This window comes from Bubalus bubalis, chromosome 3 (genome assembly GCF_019923935.1).
Source record: "Bubalus bubalis isolate 160015118507 breed Murrah chromosome 3, NDDB_SH_1, whole genome shotgun sequence".
NCBI classification, from domain to species: Eukaryota; Metazoa; Chordata; class Mammalia; order Artiodactyla; family Bovidae; genus Bubalus; species Bubalus bubalis.
Window position 1 is genome coordinate 37,689,810 of NC_059159.1, and position 19,961 is coordinate 37,709,770.

Consider the following 19,961-nt stretch of genomic DNA (forward strand, 5'->3'; position numbering starts at 1 on the left):
CCAGGGTTGCTGGTCAGAGGGACTCCCGTGGGGAAACTGAACGTTGGGATTAGGGCTCTGGCTGAGGTCAGAGCTCAGACCACCATCAGAGGTCAGGACCCCTGTCCAGGTCAGAGGTCACAGTTCTTTCTGAGATCAGAGCTCAGTCTAGATGTCCTGTTCCCCTCCTCCGCGGTCCTCAACAACCCTGGCAGGGAACCAGTGCCCACCCAGAGGAAGCCCCTCTCCCGCGAACCCAGGCAGGGCCCAGGAGACCCTCACTCACTGCGGGAGGCACCCACAGGGGCCAAGCTGTCCGAGGACTCCGAGCTCTCACTGGAGCTGCCCTGGCTGATCCTCCGTGCCTGGCGCTGGGATCTCGGGGCCTGAGGGGGTGAGGTGGGGGCATCCAGAAGCGGTGGGCTCCCCCAGGAGCTGCCCTCCAGGAAGAGGGCACTGTGGGTATGCAGGGCATCAGCTGGAGGGGGAATTTCACAGTCAAGTCTGCATGGTGGTAGTTTAGTCACTAAGTCATGTCCAACTCTTGCAACTCCATGGACTGTAGCCCTCCAGGCTCCTCTATCCATGGGATTCTCTAGGCACAAATACTGGAGTGGGTTGCCATTTCCTTCTCCAGGGGATCTTCCCACCCCAGGGATCGAACCCTGGTCTTCTGCATTGCAAACAGATTCTTTACCAACTGAGCTGTGAGGGAAGCCCAAAATAGAGGACAGCATGCCTGAACAGGGACTTGAACCCTGGACCCTCAGATTAAAAGTCTGATGCTCTACCAACTGAGCTACTTAGCCCCGCCTCAAGGCCAAGTGGTGGGTCTCAAATGGAGCTGCCCGGGCAGTGCCATCCCCATGCTGGGTGGGAGTCTGGGCACCAGAGGAGGAGCCCACACCTCTCATCCCGGGACCTGACCAGGACCCCTTCACCAGGTACCCGTTGGTTTCACATCCTCCAAGCCATGGGTTATGCAGGCACAAGTCAGGGTCCCAACCATCACTCCAACCCCAACAGAGCTGCCGAGGGCGCCTCTGGGATACTGCACCCAAAGCCCCAGCTGAGGTCACAGGTGACAACCATGTGCTTTGTAGCACACTCCTCTCAGCCTCGGAGGATTGCGGCTGAGCCCGGACATAAATGAGCCTGGGGGCAAGGGCGCCCTCTGGGGGCAGGAGGATGCCCTGACCAGAGACCGGCACATTTTAGGATGCCTTTCTCCCTGGTGACTCAGAAGGTAAAGAATCTGCCTGTAATGCGGGAGACCTGGGTTTGACCCCTGGGTTGGGGAAGATTCTCTGGAGAAGGGAATGGCTGCCCACTCCACTATTCTTGCCTGGAGAATTCCATGGACAGAGGAGCCTGGAGGGCTATAGTCCACGGGGTCGCAAAGTTGGACACGATTGAGTGACTTTCATTTTTCTATCTATAGAACCCGTCTATTAATAAAAACTCCTGACAAAACAGGACTTTGGAAATTAAGTTTCCTTTGAGATGGGGTGGAAAGGGGTAAGCTGGGTTTAAATCCTGAATGAGACACACGCACGGCAGCACACCACCCCCCCCCCCCCCACCCCCACCCCCCGACTCCAATCTGGCCCAAATCTCTGAACAGGGTCTGGCTAAACTTTCAAGGCTCTGATCTCCAAGCCCTGACTGTCCATCCCAGGCCTCCCCTTGGCCTCACCCCAGTCCATGCCCAGCTCACCCCACGTGAGCCCCATAGGCCACTGGCCCTCCCCCAATCCACCTCCCTTGCTCCTGCTGCTCCTCCACCCAGAAGATCCCTCAAACCCCACCCTCTAGCTCTTCTCCACCTGTACAAATGCCTTGGTTGAAGACCCCCTCTTCCAAGAAGCCCACCAGGGTGACCCACTCCCTGACCTGCACCTCTAGAGTCCAGGCACTGGGCATAACACTGAGTGTGGATCCCAAACTTGCAATCAGGCCTGACATCTCAGTATTACGCAGCCAGTATTATGCTGGCCCCAGACACAGGAGCTAATCAGGGGGCAGAGCCCAAAGATGCCTCCTGCAGAGCAGGAGCTCACACAGGTGGGCTGCTCCAAAGGCAGGTGAGTCAGAGGTCTTCCTGTCCACGCCACCCCCCACTCCCCCAAAAGTACACAGACTTTGTTCAGGTGAGTCTAGCCACTCTGACATCTGACAGCTTGGAGGGGCTGGACCAGAGAGGGTGGCCCTAGGGCACCACCTGCATGGAGCCCAGCCTCCAGCTCAGCACACTCTGACACCCCCGAGAGCTTACCAAGGAGGAGGGGCTGTCCGTCGCCCAGTGGGAACCTCTGATAGCGGGGCACGCTGACCGGTGGCACCAGGTGGAACTTGGGCTCCAGCAGTGGTTCAAGCCGGGAGGCGGAGGGGTCTGCGCAGTGGAAGAAGCTGTAGACCTGACTGCAGGCGGGACGTACCTGGAAACCTTGGGGGGTGGGGGGAGGACACACAGGAAGCCCCTTGAACACCTGCTGCCTTGGTCCTAGGAGGCGCCCTCAACTGCAACTTTGAGAAACCTACTCCTCTGCTCAAGAACCTGCCATGGCTCCCTGCTACCAACAGAATCAAAGCCACTTGGTTCAGCTTAACCCTCAAGGCCTTGCCGACCTGCCCCACTCGGAAGCCCCACTGTAGGCACCCAGCACGGGGGCCGTGATGGACAGCTGCTTTCCATTCTCTGTGCCTTTGCTCAAGCTCCCCCTGCTCTTAACAGGATGTCCTCCACTGTTTCCATTGATCAAACTCATTTCAATTCTGGCTGTCACTTAGTTGCTACCTGATCTATGAAGCAGACCTAGGGTCCTTCATTCAGGATCAGCTGCCTCTTTCTTCTGCCCAGCTCAATTCCCAGACCTGGGGTAGTAAGTAAACTTAGTTTGTCAGAGCGGGCCGAACACTTCTCCCATTGACCAGCAGGTGTCTCCACTGAGGCCTCATCGCACCATCTCGCCGCCCTGTCCGTCTCAGGGCACTGGACCGTCCAGCATCCCGGGAACCCTAGGTTTCCTTAGCAACGTTAACCACAGCTGTGGGATTCTGCCTGTTTCCCCTACTTCTATCAGAGCCCCTCCACTCCCGACTTTGTATCTGTGATCAACAGTCGTAGTGCAGTTTGTTGGTAAGCTTTGGGACAAAAGAATTTGGAGGATCCCTGATCCATGGTGCTCCCAGGGGCCTCCAGCCTCTTATATCCTCAGAGTCACTGCTAAACCATCTTCTGGTGCAAATCACCTCTGGAAGTATATCAGAGGAATGGGGAAAGGCATTCAAGGCTGTGGGGACCTTGCAAGCAGAGGCACTGAGGTGGAGGGGGCGTATCTGCAGGGGGCAGTAAGACCGACCTGGCTGCAAGGGGCCTACCTGGGTATTGGGGAAGGAGCGGGTGGGTACAGTAGGGTTTCTCTTCCCAGAAAGCATGATAACCAGGCAACGGGGCCTGTGGTAGGGAGTGAAATCCACCAGGGGCTGCCTCACCTGGCCCCATCGGGGAAGTTGCCCCACTCTCCCTCCTGCCTCCACCCCTTTCTTCTTCTTCCTCTCTTTCCTCTCTTTCCATCTACCCCCAATTCTCTGGTCTCCCCACCCCTACTCTCCCCAGTTCCATGTCCTGACACAGTGGCCTAGTGACTCAAAGGCATCTCAGGCCCCAGCCAGCATCACACCCACCATCCAGTCCGGGCAGCACCGTCCTCCGCATGGCCAGGACCAGGCCCAGGGGTGAGCCGAAGAGGAAGAAGTCGGACACCTCAAAATCCAAGCGGCCCAGGCTGACCTCGGGGACCTGGGGGCCCGCGGCCGCTGGGGAATCGGCTTCGTCCTTCAGCACGCTGGAGTGGATGCTGGCCCAGGGAGGAAGACAGGGGAGTGCAGGTTAGGGGGCGGGGGACTGAGCATACAGAAGGCTGAGAGCCGAAGAATCGATGCTTTCAAACTGCGGTGCTGGAGAAGACTCTTGAGAGTTCCTTGGACAGCAAGGAGATCAAACCAGTCAATCCTAAAGGAAGTCAACCCTGAATATTCATTGGAAGGACTGATGCTGATGCTCCAGTACTTTGGGTACCTGATGTGGAAAAGACCCTGATGCTGGGCAAGACTGAGGGCAGGAGGAGAAGGGGGCGACAGAGGATGAGATGGTTGGATGGCATTACCGACTCAATGGACACGAGTTTGAACAAACTCTGGGAGATGGTGAAGGACAGGGAAGCCTGGTGTGCTGCAGTCCATGGGGTCGCAAAGAGTCAGACTTGACTGAGCAACTGAACAACAACAAGCACGCAGGAGTGAGCACCTAGCAGGCAGCCTGACGTCTGAGTTGCAGCACCCAGTGCTCGATCTCTGTGGCAGGACTCGGCCCGGGACCCACTTGCCTGATCACCAACACAAATTGGTGACCATCTCAGCATCTGCCACCAAGGCCTGGCCAACATTTGGCTAAGGCAGGAGTCAGCCAACTTTTCCTGTAAAGGGCCAGATGGTAAATATTTCAGATTTTGGGGTCCATATTGCCTCCATCACATCTACTTCACACTGCTGCATGGCACTCGGGTGATACGTGAATAAACCCGTGTGACTGTGATCCAGTAAAACAATCTTCCTTAAAACGGACTGAGCACCTGAAACCTAAGCCTCCTGCCCCATCGTGCTGGTCTTGTGATGGCCACACTGTGAATTCCTGCCCAACAGAGAAGCCCAGCCTGGCCGGACGGCTGGGCGACATCGGTCCTGCCAGGATGAGGGCTTTCGTGGTAACTCGTGTTCCAGGCAACCTGCAGACACAGATGCAAACAGCTTGGTTTTTCCTCCCCTCCAGCTCACAGAGGAAACTGAGCTTAAAGAGAAAAACAGGAGCCACACAGAATTCCAATGGTTCCCATCCCCGGCACCCGTTGCCTCAAAGAGCTCAAGTTGATGTGCAGGCCCAGAGCAGGCTGCCAAAAATAGGCAGGAAAACTGGGGACCTCCCGAAACTTTCAGCTGCATTCAGGTACCACTCAGGGTTTCAGAAAATCCAGTGGCACACGATCTATGAATACATTTTTGTTATTGTGTAGTCGCTAAGTCCCAGCCAATTCTTTTGCAACCCCATGGACTGTAGCCCACCAGGCTCCTCTGTCCATGGGATTTCCCAGGCAAGAATACTGGAGTGGGTTGCCATTTCCTTCTCCAGAGGATCTGCCCAAACCAGAGACTGAACCTGCGTCTCCTGCATTGCAGGCAGATCCTTTACCACTGAGCCACCTGGGAAGCCCCATGAATTCATTAATGGAATGCAAATTCCACCAAAATATGCAAGTTGGAGGAAAAAGGGAATTTTAGAAATAACCTTCGAAATGTGTGCCAGTCCCCCATCACCTGTGGGCGAGGGTCTGGGCAGTGGAATCTGAATCCCCACACACCCTCTGCCTCTTGCAATGGGAGCATCTTGCAGTGAGAATGACGACCCTGCTGTTTAACAATTCATATTTCATGTACAGCGTGGTCCCTAAACACATACCAACTACTTAATTGCCAGAGAAACAGCCATCTGTCCCTGCACCAGAGGGAAGAGCTGGCTGCACTGGACCAGCCACTGAGAGCCTCCAACTTCACGTCACTCTCCAAATGTGGGGATTTCTTAAAGGATTTTTCAAGGATAAACCAGAAATGTTAGGATTTTACCCTGCAACCTGACTTGAAATGTAGCTGCTTCTCTCAAGAATAATCTTTCAGAGGGCCTTTGAATAGTCGGAGATTTCAATATGCAGAGCCTTTGACCTAATAATTCTTCCTCCAGGAACCCATCTGAATAAAATAGCCCTAATACATACCTAAACATTTATGCACAAAGATGTTTCCGGACTGCTGTTTATAATCATAAAGAATTGGAAAAAAAAGCCAAAGTGTCCAGTTACTGGGACTGTACAAGATATCATCCATTCACTTATTAAAACATTATTAAGAATATTTATCAGAATATTTATATTAAGAATATTTTTCATTATATGGTGAAAGACCATAATATAAGAGTTTTGTTCTTTTTTTCTCTAAGTAAACCTACAGGCAAATCTTCCTTGGTGACTCAGACAGTAAAGAAATTGCCGGCAATGCAGGAGCCCTGGATTCAATCCCTGGGTCAGGAAAATCCCCTGCAGAAGGAAATGGCAACCCACTCCAGTATTCTTGCCTGGAGAATCCCATGGACAGAGAAGCCTGGCAGGCTACAGTCCATGGGATCGCAAACACATGACTGAGCTCTCAGACATGACTGAGCGACTAACACTTTCACTTTCACAAGCAAAGCATGTAAAAAATATACTGAAAGGAATTAATACTCCAACATGTTAGCAGTGGTGAGAGGATACATTTTCCAAATGTTGTGCTGACCTGGTGCTATTTATCATTTGGGTAGAAAAGGAGGATGGGAGGAGAGAACTGAGGAGAAAGGGGAGAAGAAAAGAGGCATTTCTTCTCACTTGGCCTTATGTTCAATGCTCATATGAATCCTGAATAAATACTCATATGAATCCTGAATGAATGGTTGGATGGCATCACTCAATGGGCATGAGTTTGGGCAAACTCCAGGAGATGGTGAAGGACAGGAAAGCTTGGCACGCTGCGCAGTGCTTGGGGTCGGAAAGAGTCGGAAAGACTGAAGAACAACAGATTCATTTAACCAGTGTCCATTAACATGCTTCTTCTAGAAGGTTAAAGGGTGGGCAGTTCCATGGAGGGACCGGGCTGGTCTTTGAATAAAGTGCATTGCTTTCGGCAGAATCTAACACGATGTTGTAAAGCGACTATACCCCAATTTAAAAAAAAAAAAAAAGGGTACTGGTGCCAGGCACTGGGAGATCCCGGCTCTCCCGTAACTGGTTGTGTGAGCCATGGAAAGTTCCTGACCTACCTGGCCTTTGCTGGCCCGTTTGAGAAATACCAAGAACACAATACTAAGAAATGTGAAGAAATACAAAACACACCTACTTCTGTTCTTTCACCAGATTCTTAAAACCATCAGTGAAGTAGGCTGGGCAGCATCTACCCTCTTGGTGAGACCAACTGTCCTATCTCTCTGCAAGTTGAGCGGGTGGGGTTGGCAGGCACAACGTGCAGAGTCCCCAGTCTCTGTGCAGGGTCCCTGGGGAGTGGCCTCAGTCCCAGCATTTCAGTGCTGGTCCCTGGGCCCCCCATAGAAAAACCTGGGGCATGTGACTGGTCACAGGCCTCCTAGATGACTGGGCCGAGGCTCTGTTCCCCTGGACGCTCTGCTGGAAGGCGGCAGGGCAGGCACAAGGAGCGGCTACCTTGATAAGAAGGCGTGATGCTGGGTGATGGCCTCGCAGTCATAGGTGGAGGAGTCACTCTGCTTCCGTGGCAATGGCCGCTTGGGCTCTTCATCCTCCAAGGTGCTGGAGACGTCGATGCTGCTCTTGCTGAGCCGCTTGCTGCCCGCCAGGCCGCACTCCTCCTCCACCACCACCGGGGCGTCCTTGGGGGCCGAGCAGAGGACAGGAGGGCACTGCGGTCACTCTGGGGCCCCAGGACAAATGAACCCCCTTCTCCTAAGATGCAAGGGGCAGTACTTCTTCCAAAAGGAGCATGGGAGCCACAACACACACACACACAAAAACAACAGGATTTTAGGCACAGGGCTGTCCCCCAAGTCCAGAGGGCTCACTGGAGGAACTTCCCTGACCTTCCAGTGGTTAAGACTCTGCGCTTCCACTGCAGGGAGCACCAGTTCGATCCCTGGTTGGGGAACTAAGATCCTACTGCCACATGGCCCAAAAAAACCCAGAAAATTTCTTGAACTGAATTTAAAAAATGAAAATACAAAATATCAACTTATTAAAATTATTTAAAAAAAAAAAGGTCTCAGTGATCCAGTGGGACTCTGAAGAGCTCTCTGGGGACCTGATGCTAAATGAGCCTTCTCTGAGCTCCAGTTTCCTCACCTGTGATAGTAATCTCCCACCACTCTTGCAGGATTGTGAACACTTTGTAACCCGGATGTCACAGCACCAACCAGGGCTAACACTGCTCCCCCACGAGAGGCCCTGCTCCCCGGGGCGGGGGGCTCCCACGGACATCCCCTCCCCCACCCCACCATCTGGCCCGAACCTGGGTGCTGCTGAAGCTCCCCTTCCGGCTGCTGCTGCCAGGGCTGTCACCCGTGGGCCCCGCGCTGTAGCAGATGGCATCGAAGGCCAGGAGGCCCCCGACACAGTCCCCGATGAGACACACCTGCAGAAGGCAGAGCTGGGACTGCGGGCCTGCCCACCGCCGCCCCCTTGCCCCACACCCAGCCAGGGTGCAGGCAGCCGGTCCACAGGGGAACAAGGAGCCTGTCCCAGGGAGGCACTGAGAGTCCCAACATGGGGACGGGAGGGTCCGCTTGAGGATGGGAACCAGGCTACAGTCAGGGTCAGACTTGGGTCACAGATCAGCATGGGCTGATAATCAGAACTCAGGTGTTGGCCTCAGTTTTCCTATCTGTAAAATGAGGACAGACCCAAAGATCTCAAAAGCCTCTTAGGATGTCAGAAGCTAGGGCTGCAGAGCAGCCTGATCTAGATCCTTCTGGCAGGTCCCAACATCTCTCCTGGCAGGGACCAGGTCAGGGAGGTGAGGGCAGGCTGTCCTACCTGCCCACTGAAGCCAATCCCATCGGGGGATTTGAGGAACTCCGCATACACCTGGTTGGCTCGCTCGATGACAGTGGCAACCGCATCCTGGTACTGTGGGGAGGAGATGGCCAATAGGGGCAGGGCGGCCAGAGGGACGTGGTCCTGGCTGTTGCTGAGACAGCCCACGTCGTGGCTGAATGGGTTCAGGCTGCAGACAAGAGGCCAAGGTAAGTCCACCTGGGACCAGGCAGGAGGGTGGGCTTGGAGTTGTGGACAGGGCGAGAGAGAGCACATGCTGACCAGAAATTGGGCCCTGGGGTCAGGGCTGTTGAGGAGGACCCAGGCAGGAGACAAAGCCCCAGCAGTGAATCCCAGCATGGGGGGAGTGGCTAGCCTGTGAGGAACCCCTGTGTGTCCATCCCGTGCCAGCCATCGTGTGGCCCCTGGAGTCTCCCACGACAGAAGGGCTCTCTGCCCACCTCAAAGGACACACCAGTTATGGAGGAGGCCACTGGTGTGGGTCAGAATGGGGGTATGTCAGGACTTCCCCAGTGGTCCATTGGTTAAGCCTTCATGCTTCCACTGCAGAGTTCAATCCCTGGTGGGAAACTAAGATCCCATATCCATGCATGCTAAGTCGGTTCAGTCGTGTCCGACTCTTTGCAACACTATGGACTGTAGCCTGCCAGGCTTCTCTGTCCATGGGATTCTCCAGGCAAGAAGACTGGAGTGGGTTGCCATGCCCTCCTCCAGGGGATCTTCCCCAACCAGAAATCGAACCCCCATCTCTTGTGTCTCCTGCATTGGCAGATGGGTTCTTTACCACTAGTGCCACCTGGCAGCCAAAAGGGGGTGGGAACATGTCATCATGGCAGACTTCCTGGAGGAGGTGAGGTTTGATCTATGACTCAAGGAAGTTTTTAGGGAAGCTAGAAAGAGGAAAGACGGTGTGCCAGGCATAGGGCTCACACACCAGCCATGCGCCTGCATGTATGGTATCATGTCTGTCTTTCTAGGGAGGGGATCCAGAGCCTTCATGGGCTTTACAGAAAGGTCTGTGACCCCAGAAAGGACTGAGAGAGCCTGTCCTGCAGCATCCCCCAACAAGTGGACTGACTGTCAGCTCCTGCATGGGCTCCCTCACTTCTCTGCCCCCCTCTCTCTGGGCAGCTCAGCCTCATCTGGGACCAGCTCCCAGTGGCCCGTGCCTGCCTGCACCCTCACCCGTCCTACCTCTGTCCCCAGGGGCATCGGGCCCAGTTGGCTTGGAGGTTCAGCAGAGGGGGGCACTGTACACCCCCTCCCCAGAGCCTGCCCTTCCCCCAGAGCCCAAGCTCGGGCTGACCCAGGACCCAACACTGATCCCAGTGGGAGTCTGACGGAGACTGCGGAAGGTGACAGGGTGCTGGGCACCCTGGGCAGGTGACAAAGAGCCCCCGCTGCGCAAGGCCAGCCTGACAGCCATTCCTCATCTCCAAAAAATCACAAATTAGAGGAAACAGCCCTCAATTGCAGCCGGAGAGATTTTAATTATCTGAGAAAGAGCTCCCTCCCAGCAGTGATTAGGGCTGATTGATGGCCCAGGCAAGATGCTGCCTGGGGGAGCACTGGGCTCCCACTTGCTGGCCCCTCCAGTGTCCCTGGGCCATTTGTCTTCCTGGAGATCGGGCCTGGACTGGGTGACCCAGCTCTGGAGGTCAGATATCCTGGGGGCGAGGGGGTTGCTGAGGGACTGAGATTGATTGTTAAGGAACACAATTAACTCCGACTGTTGGAGTGTGACAGAGTCTTCATTCAACTCAGCTTCCCAAACCCGCTGCCGAGCCAAAGCCCAGAGGGAGTCAAGATGCAGATTCCAGGGCTCCTCCCCTCCAGATTCAGACGCCCCAGGGGGAGGCCTACCGCCTAGCAGTTTAACAAAAATCACACCCGGGATCTGGGCCATTAACCACGTTGGGGAAATACATTTTCCTTCCTGAGTTAATCTCCTTCCTTCCAGCTCTGATAGAGATCTGCCCAGCCCGAGTTCTGGGAACACAGACGAATCTCAAAGGCAGAGGAGACTTTCCTTTCTCTCTCAGAGGGGACATGTGAGACCCCTGCACGTCCTCTCCGTGCTCCCACCCACCAACCAGCAAAGCTGAGCCCTTCTCCTTACAGCCACACTTGACGCAGAGCCCCTTCTCCATCTCCCTAGGGAGTTGGCACCAGGCTGGGGGTCCCTTTCTACCCTCCCCAAGGGGGTTCTTCTTTGCAGAGGCTGTGAAAGAGGGTAAAGGCCAGGACAGAGGCGCCATTGGCCTCCCTCTCACTGCACTACAGAAAGTTCCCGGCTCCAGTCCCAGCCATCTACCACACACACTAGGCACTGCTCTGTAGGTGCATCCAGGGCTCCCGACTGGCTCCAGGCACCCCCTCAACAGGGAGGGCATCTGGGGAGCACTTGGCTCCTGGATCATTGGACAGGGTCTCCCATGGGCCCCCAGGTCCTGAGGGCCCCCGGTTTCTCAGACTGTCCTGCAGAGTTTCCAGGGCAGGTTTGGATGAGGAGCCAAGGCCCTGAGAGCATGCTGCCTCACTTCCAGCCAGTGGGGTTCCCTTCTCCCACCCCGGCCCACTGTCCATCAATGGACAGTGCTCCTACGAGGATGGTGATGCGAGTCCCAGCCCATCCCTGTGCCCTACCATGTGCTTCACCCATTCTAGCACACAGAATCCTCACAAAAACTCTAAGACATGGTTGATATACCATGATCATCCCCACTTTACAGATGAGGAAATAGACAGGGAGAGGTTAAATAACTTCCTGCCCTTCCCACCCCACCCCCCACCCGGGTCACAGAGCTGGAACTCAAGCTCAGGATGACTGAAGAGCCCACACCCCTTACCAGATTACGCTACTCTCAAAGCACACCCCAAAATCACCTCCTCCAGGAAGCCTCCTTGGCCTTCTCTCTGAGTGTCCACAACGCCGTGTGCCACCTCGATCTCTACTGGCTCTGACTGTGTGGCTCAAGAGTGGGGCTGGCTGGCTTTGACTCCTGGGTCCCTGCGTAACCCTGGAGGAAACTGCTTAACTTCTCAATGCCTCAGCTTCATTATCTGGGCCAACAAGATCAGGGCCTGCTGAGCACAGCAAGGGAGTCTGAGCTATCTATTGTGGGGCACCAGCGCCACCCAGTCCCAGGCAGAAGAGAATTTGGTGCGTGTTAATCCCTTTAGATTCTTGCTGATCATTTTCCTCCGGTGATGCTCATGGTCAGTCAGGATCTGACATCCCAGGGAGGCCTTGGAAGGCACCCACCTGCCCATGTGGCAGGGGCAGCCCCTCTGCTTAGGCACCCCCGACCCGGCCCAGCCAGCCCAAACAAGCAGAAAGGAACTCACTTGGAGACAAGCGAGAAAGCCTCCGAGCAGATGGCGGGACAGGGGACGAACTTGACGAGGATGTGGCCCAGGGCTGCGGGGAAGTGGGCGCGCATGACCTTCTCCAGCACGGAGCTGAAGGTGTGGATGTCGGCCACCTTGCAGGATGGGTCCCCCGAGCCTGTGTCCAGGACATTCCCCCCGTGCAGCACCAGCAGGAGGACGTGCGTCTTGCAGGAGCGCTGCGGGCAGCCTTCCTGAGGGGGACATCAATCAGGATAGAGAGAGACAGGCAGTGGGGTGGGGAGGGAAGGCAGGGGACACACAGAGAACCACACACACACAGGGGACTCTGATGGCACCTCCTGTGCGTTCAGAGTGAGGGGTATGGGCTGACAGGAGGGCAAGCCCCTCTGTGTTAGTGTGGGATGAGTCCCAAAAGGCTCTTCTTATTTGTACGGGGTCCTGGAAGCCCAAAGAAGGACAGTGTGTGTTTGGTCGCTCAAGTGTATCCGACTTGTAGCCCACCAGACTCCTCTGTCCATGGGATTCTCCAGGCAAGAATACTGGCATGGATTGCCATTTCCTTCTCCAGGGGATCTTCCCGACCCAGAGATCGAAACCCTGTCTCGTGCACTGGCCGGTGGCTTCTTTACCAGGGAAGCCCAGAGAGGGACAGAGACCAGCACCAGGTCACACAGAAAGTCCAGTGAGGAGCTGGGTGAAGACTGGCTGGCCTGTCTACCGGCTAGCGACTCTTCCTAGCTTTCTGACCCCAGAGGCGGCCCAGACATCCCCAGAAACCCACCTCATTGTCTTCATGGATCTCGATGCTTCCTTGGGCTGGGAACCTCTGTCTTCTCAAGGAAACCCGGTACAGTTCTCCTGTAGGGCGGGGAATGGAGGACTCAGCATCTCAGGCCTCCCTCACAGAGACTGGACACTCCCTGGGCCCTGGCTGGCCCATGGCCTGGGCTCCCAGGAGAACTGGAATGATAGCATCCGGAGCTTGGGAGGGCCACGCCACCTAGCCCCCACTTCCTACATCAACACAACCTAAAACCTTTCTCCTCCTCGGGAAAGGGAGGCCGGCAGGGAGGCCGGACATGATGAGGTCCCTGAGGCCAGGAGGGGTGTCCCAGAAGGGAACTCTCCTGCTCTTTCTTCCTCTCCCAGTAACTTCAGCAGCAGGATGAGTGTCATCTCGTGACTCCCAGATACAGATGGAAACTTGGACCAAGCATTCTCTGAAAATAGCTAGAGATGCTGGATAAAATACTTTTTAAAGATCTGGTTGAAGCTCTCAAAGTGACTGCAAAGCCTTAAATGATGGGACCCTGGTCCCGGGGAGGTGGAGCCTCCGAGAGGCAAAGCCAGCGTCTAGGACCACACGTGCTGTCACCCACGAGCTTCGGGGCCAACCACTGCCAAGACTCTTTCCTTGCTTCTCTCAGCAGCCACCCCCTCCCCCAGGAAGCACTTCTGAGCATCCAGCCCTGCCTGAGCTCCTGCTCCTCTACGTACGTGCAGGATTCTGTACACGAGAGCTGTGGACCAAATCTGGCCCGCCATCTGTTTTTGTAAATAAAGTTTTATTGGGACACAGCCAGCTCTTTCATTTATGTATTGTCTGTGGCTGCCTGTGCCACAGTGGCAGAGTTAACTGGTCATCACAGAGTCCTTACAGTCGGCAAAGGATTATCTGACCCCTTACAGAACAGTTTGTCTGATCTAACAACCACATTTCTGAAAGCCACTGCGCTGGACTCTCAGGTGGAGAGAGGCCTTTAATACATCCAATGGCCCCCTCACAGCCCACCCAGTGATGCCAGCCACGCAGAAATCCTCACTGCCTCTCCTTTCTCCCCATGAGAAGGGTACTGTTTCCTCTGTGTGGCTGAACCACATGGTTGGACTGTGAGCCACTTGTTTGCCTCCAATGACTGGGAACTCACTCACCGCTAAAGCAGCAGGTTCTAGACAGGATGGCCCTCTCTCCTTCCCACCCCGCCCCCACCCCCTGTTGTGAGACTGCAGCACCCACTAGGAATCACGTCTGGGGAGCGGCCTGCCCAGGGGCTTTGTGGGCAACCCTCTGGTGGGTGTGGGTGAGAGCCCTGGCCAACACGTTTCTGAGTCAACAACATCTCAGTCGTTTCTGGCCCCAGGGGAGGGCGCTTCTGCAAAGAATTCCAAGTGAGAAGCTTTGCTTAGCAGGAAGTGCATTTCTGAAATATTGTGTCCTCACGGACACAACTCTGGTCTAAGGGTAACTGCTTTATGAGCTTGGAGCTGCTGCCCAAACAGACAGGAAATCGTTTCCCCGATGATGGAGGGGGTTGCCTTGAAGGAGGAAGAAAAAAAACTTGTTTTGAGGCTGGACTCTGCCCAGCACTTACTCAGGCTCCTTCAGTGGCTCAGGCTCTTCTCCCTTATTTCTAACATCCTGTAGACCTTGCCCTGGGCTGGGCTAAAAGAGGCCTGCACCCCGTCTTCAGGACAGGATCATAATAAAAGACACCAGTAAAGGGCACATTTTTATTGAGCACTTATTATGTTCCAGGCATTATGAGCTTTACAGGTACCATCTCATATAGCCCCCGCAGTTAGCCTCTGAGCTGTGGTCCTCTTCGTATTAGCCCCATTTTACAGATGAGAAGACTGAGGCTCCAACAACCAAGATCACTTGCCCCAAACCACACAACTAATTAAGACTGAGCGAGCTACCCCACACTTAGTGGAAGACGATGCTTGACAAAGTGGTTCCCCTCCCATCCCCCTGACCTCCATAGGAACTTCCCAATGAGGCAGTATGACAATCTCCTTTCTGCAGGAGAAAAACACAGAAGCACAAAATGTTAAGTGACACCTTGAAGACCGAAGTCCCCAAGACCTCTTCCCACTGCACTTGAAACAGTCTGCTAGGGGGAAACCCCAAGAAGGGACGCTGACGGTCACTTCCCCAGGATGAAGCGACCATGCTTCGTAGTGCGTGCATCCTCGTGCGTGCAGCTCTGGGGCAGGTGGACCAGGAGGAACCAGAAGCTGGGCAGAGCTGAGGTCACGGGCAGGAAGCCTGGGAGACCCCTAACTTCTGGGGCTGGGAGAGACCTAGCTGGGACCGTGGACTTTGGAGCCAGAATGCCTGAATACGAATGTAGGCCCTTTTTTTTTTTTTTTTTTTTCAATTTATTTATTTTTTTTTTGGCTGCACCAAATGTTTGATGCAGCATTCAGGCTTCTCTTATGAAACGTGGGCTTTAGAGCTCACAGGTTCAATAGTTGTGGCACTCGGGCTAAGTTGCCCCACAGTACATAGGATCTGGGTTCCATAACCAGTGATTAAACTCATGTCCCCTTCATTGAAAGGTGGATTCTTAACCATTGGACCCCAAGGGAAGTCCCCAAATGTAGGTTCTTACCAGCTGTGAGTTCTGTGCCTCAGTTTCCTCATCTGGAATATGGGCACAATAATAGAAGCTACCTTATAGAGTGGATGATGAGGATAAAGGAACCCATATATACAAAGTGCTTAGGACAGGGCCCAGAACATGGTAAGTGCTACATAAGTGTTAGTAGTTGTTTATTATTATTATTACTATGATCCAGGGTGCATCGGGGTGGGTGGGTGAGGCACAGAGCCAGGGCCACAGCTGACACAATGGGGCCAGAAGCTGATGGGGACATCACGCCTCCACACTCCTGCCCTGCCCCCAAGTCCCTCCCTGAGACCTGGCAGGCTCCCCAGCCTCACTGGGCTGGATGCCTGCTTGCAGTGTGATTACAGAATTAAATACTGTGATTGCCACAAATTACCATGGCGAGGCTATAAATAAGTTGCAGGGAAGACATGAGGGTCCTGCCATCTCCTGGGCACCATGCCCTGCGTTAGGTGGGGACCGCATCCTGTACCCTCGCTGATTACACAGACTCAGAGCACCTGCATCCTTGATCTTCCTGTGGTCAGCTCCCTTGGGGCCCACATGATGCTCTGGGCATCAATCCATGCTGAGTCCTGGACGCAAACAGTGCTGAGGCAGGTCCTGGCTCAGAGGAGACAAGAGACCAGCAGGGGTGCCCCCAGCATCCCTCAACCCTTCTCTAGCTGAGGGGAAGAGCCTGACCCCCACAAGCTGTCTGAAGACAGAGACTTGCTTCCTTTTAACGCACTAAAGTCAGAGAGGCTTTGCTCTAGGAGAGGGGAGGAGGGTGGACTTCGCCTGCCAGATCTGGATCCTGGCCCCTTGAGAGCTGACTAACAGGAGCAGAGTTTCCCCATCTCCAGTCTTAGAAGAGACCTCTGTAGACAAGCTGAAGGGCAGTTTAGTACCCGTGTGCTGGTATCTTGCCCACAAGGGTTCTGCTCCTCTAAGAACCAGACATTCCTACCACAATGAGTGAGGCCACAGGCTCTGAATCACTCAGAGACACAGCTCTCACTCTTCCATGCCTTTGCTCATCCTGACCCTCTGCCTGGTAAGGCCTTCCTCCTCTGCAGACCAGCAAACTCCTACCTAACCTTCAAGACCCCACTCAATTGTCACCACCTCTGGAAAGCTTTCTGAGATCTACTCGGAGATGGTTATCTCACAGTGTGCCTGGTGGGGCCTGGCTTGTTGCTGTGAGATTACTTGTCTATTTCCTCATCAGACTATGGACCACTTGAGAGCAGGGCTTATCAGTGGTCATGGCATTTTTGTGAAAACTTATTGCAAGTGAAGATCCCAGGGTGCACATGACCTAGGAGACATCTCTATGCTATCGGCCCCCTAGGAGAAATCAGGATCAAGGGAGCATCATCCACTGGGAGGTACATTCCTTGGAAGTCCCCAGAGGAGTGCTATCAGGGAACTTCTGGGAATTCTAGAGCAGTCTGGCCTGGGCCTTATCACTCTGCCCCTAAAGGCTGCCCCAGAGCCACTGGTGACAAGAGCTGGCAGCAGGGGTTCCTGGGTGGTGGGAAGCCACATGGACTTCGTTGTCAGGCTGCTTGTTTCTTCCCACTTCCTGTTCATTTCTGTTTGCAATGCCTTACTCAGGCCGTGCCCAGATTTGGGGCGGGGTGAGCCCACAGCTGTTTTTGTGACAACGTTTTGTGATGAGCTCTGAGGCAAGCCAGCTACTGCCATGCCTGTGCTCGGCACCCTTGCCAGCTCTGGCACCCGGACCAGTGGCCCACCCAGCTCACCATGGCTCCTCCTGTCAGTTGAAGAATAGAGGCTATTTTTGCTTAATCACAACCTTGGAAAGGCACAAATCGTGATCATCCCTTCTAATTACCAATGTGCCGCACTGCTCTCGAGACAAAAGCCAAGGTCGTCACCCACACGCTCGGCACCCTAAGCAGAGTGTCACCCAGGTTGGCCGAAGACTCCGTCTCCATCTCTCTTGCCATCCGCGACTGGGGACCCACAAGGAGTAGATGCTGGCAGTGTCCCCAGGCTAAAGCTGACCACTGAATTTTACCCTCCTTCTACCAGCCCTGACAGTCGCCCTGTCTCTCTCTTAAGTCACCCCCCAGGGTCAACTGAACAGAACTAGACCCAGCTTGAGACCACATGGCACGTTCTGAGACATGTCTGCAAAAATACCTAATCCTTTAGAGCACATTGAAGCACATGCATGGGCAAACACACACATGTTTTTCTGGATGAGCCCAATGGCTTGGCTGTCCCACTCATGTGGGAGACAGGAGCTAGATCTAGAAATGTCTGGGAATATCTAGAGCTTCATTCAGCAGCAAGCAGGAGGTTCAGACCACGGCCCCAACCCACCCCCTCCCCAGGGAGACCCACATGGAGAAGGGCACACACGCAGGATACGGACATAGAGTTCTAGGATGGGAAACGTACGCCCTAGTCAGAGGGTGACCTTGAGCACTCTCCCCACCATTGCAAAATGAGAGAGTAGGACTACATTCCCTCTATTTTTAAAAGCTTTTTTTTTTTTAATGTGGACCATTAAATAAGTCTTTATTGAATTTGTTACAATATTGCTTCTGTTTTATGTTTTGGTTTTTGGGGTATGAGGCATGTGGAATCTCAGCTCCCCGAGCAAGGATCAAACCCACACCACCTGCATTGGAAGGTGAAGTCTTAACCACTGGGCCACCAGGGAAGTCGCCTGTGTTCCCTCTTAAGAGTCAGGCAGTCGGAGATTGCATGAGTCCAAGCGTGCTGTGTGAGCTCAAGCATCCATGCCCAGCAGAATAATACCCTTGGACCCTAATGAGACCTGCAGGCAGGATGGGTGAGTTGCTTTGAGGGACCTTAGAGGAAGGAAGAGGAACCAGAACATGGCAGGTGGCAGATGTCACCTGGATTTTCAAAGTGGTTGATTGCACCTAGGGAGTGTCATGTCAAATTCCAGACAAGATCTATTGCAAATTAAAAAAACAAGTGTTTGGGGGGCCATTAGAAAAGGAAGCAATGGCCCCCAGAGCTCTGATAGGGTCACTTGGACCTCTCTGGCCAACCCCATCTCATTGCTTGTGGGGTGGGGTCACTGGACTGGGAACCCGAGCAAGCACCAAGGGCTTAGGGCATCTTGGGGAGGAGGGACTCTGGCAGATGACAAACCAGGTCGGGACCTTCGGCTCTCAAAGCAGCTCAAGGACTGTGGGTTTGTGAATGGGGCCAGGACACAGATGGGACGGTGTGAAGCAGGGAAAAGAATGAGCCTCTCTTGGATAGTTTTAAAACTTTTTTGAAACAGTGAAATCTTTTGTCCAGTGCAATTTTCTTTAGGAGGCCAATTTGTAGAACATGTGAAAGTGGGCAGCTCTGGCTGAAGCAGGTTGGGGGGCCCAGAGCCCCACTTCCTTACTCCCCTCACCCCTGCCTTAGGCAACCACTGAGGGCTCCAGAGAACAATTAAAAAGCCACCGACCTTGTTCACCAGACAGACTTCAGGCCACTCTCCTCCCTGGTGCCCCATTCTGGGCTTTATGCAAAATAGCAATCTAGGTGGAGGGGTGGGATGAAGGGTTAGAGGCCTGATAGTGGAAGAAAACACAGAGTGTTTATAAGTGGTTTTCTCTGGATGGTGGGACAGTGTGTGATTTTTTTTAACTTTCTACTTTTCTCTGTTTTCCAATTTTCCTCTAGCAAACTCATTTCTTTTCGTTTAAAACTATATGAATACATCGAATGGATGCAGTACAAGTATGTGTCATATTTACAATAAGAACATTTTCAACACGCAATCATACAACTCCTGATTCTACTAAATGCAAATACTACAGACAAAACAAAGTGAAGTGCTCTGCCCTCTGGGAGCCGAGAGCAAATGAGAGAACGCAAAAAGGAAAAGAAATGTTATGGAAGGAAAGAACAAATGGGAAACCCGATGAGTGAGTCACCATCCTGCATTTGAGTTAAAAATTCAACTTGACATCACTTGCCAATTCCTCTTCCATTGGTTATTGCCCAAACCTGTGTCAGGGCTGAAAGTACCAAGATGAATCAGACATACAGCAGGTGACTACGACTGAGCGACTGATCTGATCTGATCTGATCTGATCTAGTACTTGAGGGTCATATGATCAAGGTCAGGTCACACGACAAAGATGTCATGTGACCAAGCCCAGTTACGTGACCAAAGGCTGCAAACAGTTGGAGCCAGGGTAATGCTGCTGCTGCTGCTAAGTCGCTTCAGTCGTGTCCGACTCTGTGCGACCCCATAGACCGCAGCCCAGCAGGCTCCCCTGTCCCTGGGATTCTCCAGGCAAGAACACTGGACTGGGTTGCCATTTCCTTCTCTGATGCATGACAGTAAAAAGTGAAAGTGAAGTTGCTCAGTCGTGTCCGACTCTTAGCGACCCCATGGACTGCAGCCTACCAGGCTCCTCCATCCATGGGATTTTCCAGGCAAGAGTACTGGAGTGGGGTGCCATTGCCTTCTCCGCCAGGGTAATGGGACCCCCTAAAGATAGTCAGCCTCTGAGGCTGCACACACTAGAGACTTTGGAATGAGGAGGGGTCATCCCTGTTT

At 53.8% G+C, this 19,961-nt stretch overlaps 1 protein-coding gene and 1 non-coding gene across 2 annotated transcripts in view; both read right to left on the reverse strand.

Annotated features, from left to right (window-relative positions):
* PITPNM3 (PITPNM family member 3) overlaps positions 1–19,961 on the reverse strand; it is a 92,631-nt gene that overhangs the window by 11,392 nt on the left and 61,278 nt on the right. Inside the window, exons 5-12 of the mRNA XM_045164873.1 lie at positions 12,778–12,854; positions 11,991–12,226; positions 8,622–8,811; positions 8,098–8,220; positions 7,281–7,465; positions 3,667–3,839; positions 2,255–2,425; positions 266–457 (exon numbers count right to left, since the gene is read on the reverse strand). Coding sequence (XP_045020808.1) covers positions 266–457; positions 2,255–2,425; positions 3,667–3,839; positions 7,281–7,465; positions 8,098–8,220; positions 8,622–8,811; positions 11,991–12,226; positions 12,778–12,854 — 1,347 coding nt within the window. The remainder of the gene's footprint in view (positions 1–265; positions 458–2,254; positions 2,426–3,666; positions 3,840–7,280; positions 7,466–8,097; positions 8,221–8,621; positions 8,812–11,990; positions 12,227–12,777; positions 12,855–19,961) is intronic.
* On the reverse strand, positions 716–788 carry TRNAK-UUU. The gene has a single exon. It is a non-coding gene; the product is annotated as a tRNA-Lys (tRNA).